The following is a 10,002-nucleotide window of genomic DNA, read 5'->3' as shown; positions in this document are numbered from 1 at the left end:
TTGTATTTATTCTTTCTACTTTCTCCCCATCCTCCCACCCTCTTCCTTCATCCTTCCTCCACCTCCTTGCCCAATGTACTTTCCTTCCTCAATTATGTCCCTTCCTCCCTATTTTTCTTTCCTCCCCCTTCCTTTTTCATCTTCTCAAACCTCCCTCTCTGTCTCCTCCCCTCCCCTTTATCTGTCAGAGAGAGAGAGAGAGAGAGAGAGAGAGAGGGAATGGGAAAGGAAGGGAGAGGAGCCCAGGGAAGGGGGAGAAAGGAAGAGAATGGGAAGAGAGAGAGAGAGAGAGAGAGAGAGAGAGAGAGAGAGAGAGAGAGAGAGAGAGAGAGAGAGAGAGAGAGAGAGAAAATTTCATTTGTAGTAACAACATTTGTACTTAATGTACTACTACTTCAACCCCACACCTATAGGCCTAGGCATCTGTACTATAGTCACATTGGACACACAGTAATTATTAGATACTTTTTTTCAAGGAAAAAGTGTCTAATGTGCCAGTAAATACGGTAAATGGATACACAGCACAAATCACATTCATGACCATATATTGACAAGTATTCTCTTATAACTTGTATACTGGCATTAATAATCAATCAATAATCATTTGTAAATCAATTTATTATAAAAAAAAAAGCTGTACATTGTACATATTTATCATCAATCAAGTCAAATACAATTTTTATACAGATTGCATACTTACAATAATATTAAGTATATACTGTACATGTCTTCATGGTAAACTCAACTTCACAGACATCAATCTTTTCAAGCACACAAGATCACAGGACATATTTGCTCTATGTGTGAGTTTAATAAAGTGACATTCATCTGTAGATAGCTAGGTTCATGCTATCACTACTAAAAGTGAGAGAATAAACAAACAATTCCTGTTTTTCCTTCCTGAATGGGGAATACATTGTGGTATGTTTTGCTATTGTCACAAAATATGGTACTTGTCAATATTCTTTAAGTTTAACATTATTCAAACATTCAATACAAAATTAATCTTTAAAGACAATACTAAAAAGATGAATGAAAACATACAACAAAAATTGAGTCTGCTGCAGTCTGTTTTCAAAGAAAGCTTTATAAAAAACACAGAGCTATAATAGTTTCCATCATAGATCATAGAACACACAAGTCTTAAATGCACATATGTATCATCTTTATTTACTTTTTTTTTGTCAGGCAGAGAGAGAGAGAGAGAGAGAGAGAGAGAGAGAGAGAGAGAGAGAGAGAGAGAGAGAGAGAGAGAGAGAGAGAGAGAGAGAGAGAGAGAGAGAGAGAGAGAAACCCTAATAACCCTTCTCATGTCTTCATATTCAAGTTGGTATAGTTTTCATATTGATTGAGACAAATTAAAGTAGCTAGAGTGTCACATTAAACAAAATCCTCTCATCTTACCTACTTATGCACTTTTCACCAAAGATGAAAAAAGTAACAACTTTAGACCTGACAAATTTGATGAAAAATTTTCTTCATCATAGACAAAGCAGATATTCTTATAGGATGGTCCTCATGCATTATTTCACTAATTTATGCTGCCCCTCAGTACTTGTTGAATTTATTTTCCTCCAAGGGAAAGTTGTTATGTTATGAGTTGTTGATGTGCTGTCTACACTTCATTACATAGGTAATCTGGTAAAACATGACATTGTATTTTGAACAAATGCATGGACAAATAAACTGGATTATCTTACTGCATCCCTAGTTCAAACATCAAATACTTCAAGATATCTATGAAGCTTATTTGAGCACCAATCCTTCCAACAAAACTACATCTTTTCCTATGCTAGCACATGGAATAATTTTAACCACACAATGGAATATTGCTGTAATTGAGCCATTTCTCTTATATTACAATACTTAATTTATTTTTAAATGTGTTATTCTACATACATTATAATGATGAAAAATTCATAATGAGGCTGATGATGCCATGTAATATATAAAAACAATATCTTAATAGATTTTAAGCCATGTGTTCACTGATGTTGAAAGAGGAAAATGTCATACTAGCACAAAGATGGGAAACAAACATGGTAAGGCCAAGTAGTTTGCTTCTGGCAAGTAATTGATATTATTATTTGCAATAATTTATATTTCATTTTTGAGCTGTATGGGAATCATAGAAGGAAGTTTTAATCTAGTACTAGTAACAGAAACCCCTAAATCTACCCTTAATACAATCAACAGGTTATAAAAGACAGGGTAGGCTCTGAGAAACAATTAAAGAATAAAGGAAAAAATATGATTTGCATGTGTCTGTGTGTAATTCACCAGTGTCTTAAGAATCTGTTCCAGGACTCAAGATTGCCAACTTTATCCTCTCAGTAAGAGCTTTGAGCCTATAGAGTACAATATGTGGCTATGGTTAAGACCTTTCAGGCACCACACCCATCCCACCCTCTTGTTAAGATGGTGGTTTTTAAAGTAGTATATGCAGTGAACCCCTTTTATTAAAACTATTCATATGGCAAACCTTTAATTATGAGTTGATTTCCCTCATACTATATATGAGTTTAAATGTGTTTGCAAGCTATAATATACTAAAGGCCATTAACAAATTCAATGGAATGATTCATGTGTATCCTTAGTTACTATCCTAATAGGATGCACAACACAACAATCATAAGCCAAGAGGATTCAGTGCCATTAAAACAAAAATGTAGGTGGTTCAGCCCACGGACAATTGAGATGCAAATGTTTTAGCATATAATCTGATACATTAGTTTGTGGACTCTTGGAGTTGCAGTTGGAGTTGACAGTTAACAGGATTGCATCATATTTCCTCCTTTACTTTTACTACACTGCACATCTACAATAACACAGTTTTTAAGAGTATGTAGTGACAATTTCCTACAGAGATATGGCATATCTCCTACACAATAATATATTCTGTCACATTTTCTACACTGTGTAGATACATTTCTGTGTTGGGGTGCCTCTTTCTGTATTCAGCACTACTGCTTCCTTCCACTCCTGATCACCATAAGGAGTCAAAAGGTGCATATTTATAAATGTTATACACCCATTCTCTGCACTATATGGGGCAGAGGAAAGAAGGAACAACCTACTCTTATCACTGACAGCACAGATGATCAAAATCAGTGGAATTCACAAAGCTCACTCTTCTACCAGTTATTCACATTGCTTAACTTTTTACATATGTCATTTGTTTCAAATCATCTACAACTTAATGACCTTAAAAAAGTTGTATGATCTTGCAATGCAGAAAAGTGAAGGAAATCATCCCCAACCAGAATCCAGAACAAACGAGACACTGTACCACAAAATTCAGAAACTTAAATTGGTTAAAATGTACAGTCACCTACATAGAGTGTTGTCACAGTTTTCAGGGGGTTTTATCTGCTGATAGGCATTCACTGGTGTAGTAGTAACGTATTTCAATGTGTGTACATGTGCATTCTTTGAACTATTTTATTGTAATACTGTAAAATAAAACATAATAAAATATTTTACTAATTTAAATATAAAACCACAAATTAGTTTTAGAAATACACTTATGAATGCCTAACCAAAGCTTAACAGACTGCCACCCACGTGCTAAGATAAATGCCAATGATGTCATCAAGCCAGTGTTTGTCACCTTCACAATTACATTTTTCAAATAACCTGATGGCCTTTGCTTCTTAAAGATATTTGTTTTAAATCTTCTTACTTAAGACTTTCTTGAAATAATAATTAGATAATTTGTTCATATTTAATTGTGCTGTGAACAACTTTTTTTTCCTTTTATTTTACTGAAACTAAACAAAAAGGATTGAGTGGGTAGCACAGGGAGGAGGGGAAGCACACCAAATGTATTGAACCAGCTTTGAAGGGGCCCAGCTTGCAAAAGGCAATTTCTATAGGTCTATAGCCTTGGGTTAGATAAAAGATACAACCTACATTAGCAATAAAATAGACACCAGCTGTTCATCCGACGTTTTCAATGCTTGAATTGTACTCCAAAGATCAAAAAAATATTTCACACCTCTTTATGAGTCAATGTATTGGTGGATCTTTCCTGGCAAGTCAATAAAAGTACTTGTTAAATGGGAAACTATTCAGTGGTTACTGAAGCACTTAAAACAACATACAAATGGCATCTAGCAGCAATAGCTGTCACAGTATATGTCAATAAAGTTAACCTGCATAGCATTCAGCTATCTATTCCACTTAACTTTTTTGCTGCCTCTTTTTTTTTTTTTTTTTTTTTTTTTGTTAGCAACCTCTTGATAATATCTTCAATCAATACATGCATTTGATGTGTTGTCCATTCACTGTGAACTCGTGTAACTACAAAATAATCAGACATGCACACACATGAACACTTCCAGCAAGAGGAGAGGTCTTGATTCAGGCCTGATACCATCTTATAGAAACAATTCCAACTTACTGAGTTTGCTGCTGACAAAAAAAGATTTTTATTTTACACTAAATTAAACTGTAGAATGGAGTGGCAGTGAAGCATCTACAGCATGGCAGCATGGTGTTTTCTTTTTCTTTGGCTATCTAAGATGATATTTCTAGGTTTTTAAACACCATTCTCTTTTGTCACCCTTTATGAATATAATAAGGAAAAACACAAGGAAAATGTAATAAACAGGGTACCAAATGTCAGAATCAGTAAAAAATACAAAAGCTCATGACAAGTCCTCTCCCTCAGAATCTTGGCAGGTGACCGACTTGCACTCTCCACTCACCGATGCTCTCAATCTCTCACAGACAGCAGGTACTGGTGATGTGATATTTCAGTGAAAATTCACCTTTATTCTGCACTAAATAGGTTCCAACTTGCCAAGCTGGTGATGTGAGATTTCAGTGAAAATTCACCTTTATTCTGCACTAAATAGGTTCCAACTTGCCAAGCTTCCTCTTCTGAGATACGACCTTTAAAGCCCTTTAAACCAGCACCCAACATTAGACCCTTTGCATCAAGGAATCTATCGTTCTGGGATTATTTCTAGAAGGCATAGGAATGTTTTGAGACCCAGTTTTCGTAAAATGCTATAGTTCAGCCACTTCAGGTGTCATATACCCCCTTAAGTGCTCCTAAAAGGCTACTGATTACAAAGTACCAGTCAAACTTAAGAAACTTGGCCCTCTATGTAGGCTCAAATAAAACTGAATGTTATCAGGAGGTAATTCAAAGCTGAACCAAATCAGACAGCCCTAATTTATCTATATAGTGTCTATTAGAACCAAGTCTCAGTAATGCCAGTGAAGCCCCTATTCAAACCTAAAGAAAAGTGTGATTGTGTACCTTTTGCTCAGAAGTATAACAGATGGACACTTAATAAGATTAGATATATCCTTTAACCTGATGACACCACATTTACTGTCATCAGTACACCAGCTATATGTATAAGAAGGCTGCCTGACTGACCACTTTGAACTCTGGTATATCATAAAAACTATGAAACACCCTCAAAATGAGATGGCTTAGGTAGCTTTTACTTACTGTAGAGTTAATGAACTATTTACTATTTCCTAAAAAAGGGTAGTCTATGAACAGGTTTACTTGCTGTGATCTCTTAATGAACCATCTTCTTGGGGGCTTATTTGTGGGGTGTAATGATGAATATTTCATGCAAGACATAGCCAGGTGTCATACGACTGATAATGTTTTACAGTGGTTGTAGATGAGTGTAAAAAAAGAGTTGACAAAGACACTAGTTTGTTACCAAAGTTCAAAGCAACCATAGAAAAGGTGTGGAACAATATCTCTAAAACTCACATGTAACTTGTCAACTTTGTCCTAAATTAACTAAAAGTGATCATCAAGAGGAGTGAAAATTCCATCAATAATCACTCTGAATAAGTGTGCAGCTTGCTTTTTGTTAAATGTGAATGTGATGCAACCAGAAAATCAATCTGTATTTGTTACCAACTCCAAGCTGCATTTATTTATCCATCTTTCTTTCACTGTCATACTCATAAACAAAACTTGGATATTGATATTACTATGTGTGGCAAAATTTAAATGCTAACTTATACAGTGGTAACTTGTGATTCCAACTTAATTGGTTCTTTTGGGTTGTTTGAATTGGGAATGTTTGAATTAAGAAGCAATTTATCCCATTCAAATTGATGCAACAAAAAATAATCCATTCTGTTCCAAAATCCCCCCCTTTTTTTATGGGTTTATGTTGTGCTCTAAACACAGAGCTGAATGATAATAACATTAAAGATAACATGAAGTACCAAATATTTTGGTGTATAGACAGCATTTGAATCATCCTAATAAAGATTTTAAAAAAGTAAGTAGTCCTGTATGTCAGGTACAACAACAATGACCTTAAAATTTTATGCTAAATATCACTGTAAATAAACACCAAGCTCAAAATGATGAGTCATTGAAACTTCCTGGCATCTCCAGTCTTGAAAACAGCTGTTGTAGTGTACAGAATTTTTATTTTGCATTAAAATCCACACACACACACACATTCTCTCTCTCTCTCTCTCTCTCTCTCTCTCTCTCTCTCTCTCTCTCTCTCTCTCTCTCTCTCTCTCTCTCTCTCTGTGTGTGTGTGTGTGTGTGTGTGAAAGAGGAAGAGGAAAGGAAAAAGGGAAGGAAGGGACATATGAGGGAGGAGGGTACAAAGGGCAAAGAAGTGGAGAGAGAGAGAGAGAGAGAGAGAGAGAGAGAGAGAGAGAGAGAGAGAGAGAGAGAGAGAGAGAGAGAGAGAGAGAATGGGAGGAAATGGGGAGGGATGGGGGAGAGGGGCAGAGAAGGGAATGGGAGGGATTGGGGTGGAGGGGAAGGGAAGGGGAGGAGGAACACTAGAGGGAAATGGAGGGATGGGGAAGGAGGGGAAGGGATGGGGGAGGAGAAACACTAAAGGGCTGACCAAATGTGTTGCTTGTTTGTTTGTCTGTCAACCCCATTCAGATTGGAAGTTGTTTGAATTGCAGGACAACTGAATCACGAGGTATTACTGGATTCGACACAAAAATAAATAAATACATAAATAAAATAAAAATAAATAAATAAATAAATAAATAAAAATATAAACATAAATGAATAAATAAATTAATTAATAAATTAATAAATAAAACTTTAAAAAATAAAAACCTGATGGAATCATGATATTTAGGAAGTACATAATCTGGAATGATACAGCTGGAAATTTTATGCTGTGGCTGATAGCTCTGGTGGCACTGAGATACAAAAGACAAATCAATGAAGATACTTTCATGAATACCATTTAATAGAGTAATAAGGAAACTATTAAAGAAAATACATGTCAATTGATATTCACATGATAATGTATCATGTACAATGAAGTAAACTGATGATCATACATGGAAAAGTTCCTTATATATTAACAGCAATAAAAACTAACACAGAATTATAGTGTGAAAAAAATCAATAAATAACAACAATCAACAACCAGAGAGGGTATGTGTTAAATCAGTGAAAGGGTATGATGGACACATTCTCCTGCAATAGTGAGCATAGCTGGGCGCAGTAACAAAAAAATCATCCCAATAACCAATATATCAATAACTATAACCTTATCGGTGATAACTAATAATCAATAACCAGTGATCAATTTATTGCCCGATAACCGATAACTGATAAATTGATAAATCCATGATTTCAATACTAGTGATAACAATTTTGATATTTAAATAAGTCAATAAATCCAAATCTTTATTATTATCTTTATCTTAGAAACTTTGAAAAATCTTAGAAAAACCTTATATTCAATGTTTATCCTGTCGCTTCACTCACGAAAAGTACTGTTTTAAGTAAAATAACTACATTTGATTTTGAAAGTTTAAAACTTCAACATGCTCCTGTTCCAAAAACTAAAATTATCGATTATCGCTAGTTTGGAACCAAAAGTATCAGTGATACCGATGAATCGATAACATGGAAAAAATAATTATTGGATAACCGATAACCCGATACAGTTATTGTGATAACGTCCCCATATGATGGTAAGTAAAAACCAGCTGTCATGTGTTTAAAAACTAAAAAATATAAATGCATGTACATTTACTCTTTTACATAATATTTGTGTCAAGGGAAACTGACACACAATTTAGAAAAATAAATATGACTGATGCAACAAATGAAGGTAATCCATGTAATTCTCCCCTATTCCCAGGATGCTGCTATTTTGAAATCCAAGAAATTCATTATGTAAGCAAAACTATCTAACAGAAACATATATGCAAGGATGCCTACTCAAGTTCACTCAAGAAGCATGTTGATGTTGGGTCAGTTGTTTCAGCTGCTTCAGGACAGTTTCCAAGAGCTTCTTCTTATCACTCCTCTTAAGTATGGAGAACATTCCTCGCTTCTCACCTTCCCTCAACCTAAAATAAAAATCATGATTCTGTAAGTACAGTAAAATCTTACAACTACAGTAAAATCTCACCTGTAAGTACAGTAAAATCTTACAATTAAAATGAAATCTCACATTATACAATCAGTGCAACATGCTTTCTATCTAACTTTTGGCCAAGACAGCCATAGGCTGCACACTAAATTTCTAGAGCTAAAGAATCAAGTGTAAGAGATGTACACAACATTTCAAGCCAACTTTCATTGGAGGAGGCAGTAGACGCCTGCCGAAACGATAATTACTCCCAATGAGGTCTAAAGCACTGCTCAGGGGGTGCTGTGAACTTATCATTAAACCCAGCTGTGACCTCACTGAACGTTTCCCTTTGTCTCACAACACAAGGGGGCAGTCACAGCCTGCCCTCTAAAGACAACTCTCTTCCTCCACACAAAACTACAAGCACCTAATAACACACACACCCTTCACTCAAAAATTTTAAAATCATCATGGCGACTTCTACACCAGCCTCGGAGTCCCAATCTGGAGAGGGGACCATAAATGTCCCCAGGTCGGACTGCCTTTCTGTCGACGACCCTAAGTGTCTTGACACCCCCCTCAACTTTTTCTTCATTAACTTCTGCAACATTTGTGGTCTAAGCTCTAACTTTCAATCTGTAGAACACCACCTCTCCTCTTCTAAACCTCATCTTCTTTTCCTCACTGAAACTCAGGTGTCTGAGGCAACTGACAGTAGCCCCTTTTCTGTTCCCTCCTACTTTCTCTATCCTCATTTTCGATCCAAAGCTGGATGCTGTGTTTATGTGCGCAATGACTTAACCTGCTCTCATGCCCACACTCTTGAATCTTCCGAGTTTTCCACCATCTGGCTACGACTACAGAGTCACTATCATACTAAATTTATCTGTGCTGTATACCTCTCTCCTAACTCCTCTGACTATAAGAAATTCTTTGACTACTTAACTTCCAAAGTGGAGTACATTCTGACCCTCTTCCCTTTTGCAGAGATCTCCATTCTTGGAGACTTCAATGTTCACCACCAGCTTTGGCTTTCCTCTCCCTTCACTGACCATCCTGGTGAACTAGCCTACAACTTTGCTATCCTCCATGACCTAGAGCAATTGGTGCAACACCCTACTCGTATTCCTGACCGTCTTGGAGATACGCCCAACATTCTTGACATTTTCTTGACCTCTAATCCTTCTGCTTATGCTGTCACCCTTTCTTCTCCGTTGGGCTCCTCCGATCACAATCTCATATCCTTACCTTGTCCTATCACTCCAATCCCTCCTCAGGATTCCCCTAAGCGAAGGTGCCTCTGGCGTTTTGCCTCTGCTAGTTGGGGGGACCTGAGGAGGTATTTTGCTGATTTTCCTTGGAATGACTACTGCTTCCGTGTCAAAGACCCATCTTTGTGTGCTGAGCGCATAACAGAGGTGATAGTGTCTGGCATGGAGGCATACATTCCTCACTCTTTTTCTCGTCCTAAACCTTCTAAACCTTGGTTTAACACAGCTTGTTCTCGTGCTATACATGATAGAGAGGTGGCCCACAAAAGGTACTTAAGCCTTCCATCACCAGAATCTCATCCACTTTATATTTCTGCCCGGAACCATGCCAAGTCTGTTCTCCAACTAGCCAAAAACTACTTCATTAACAGAAAATGTCAAAACCTTTCAAG

The 10,002-nt window shown here is 36.4% G+C and overlaps 1 protein-coding gene across 1 annotated transcript in view; it reads right to left on the bottom strand.

Annotated features, from left to right (window-relative positions):
• Nucleotides 1-600: 600 nt before the first annotated feature.
• Nucleotides 601-10,002, bottom strand: part of LOC135099746 (exocyst complex component 6B-like) — a 155,482-nt gene continuing 146,080 nt past the window's right edge. The window contains exon 15 of the mRNA XM_064002248.1: nt 601-8,334. Coding sequence (XP_063858318.1) covers nt 8,214-8,334 — 121 coding nt within the window. The 3' untranslated portion in view covers nt 601-8,213. The remainder of the gene's footprint in view (nt 8,335-10,002) is intronic.

This window comes from Scylla paramamosain, chromosome 4, assembly GCF_035594125.1.
Source record: "Scylla paramamosain isolate STU-SP2022 chromosome 4, ASM3559412v1, whole genome shotgun sequence".
Lineage (NCBI taxonomy): Eukaryota > Metazoa > Arthropoda > Malacostraca > Decapoda > Portunidae > Scylla > Scylla paramamosain.
Note: the sequence above shows the minus strand (reverse complement) of the source record. Positions and strands in the feature narration are given on the sequence as shown.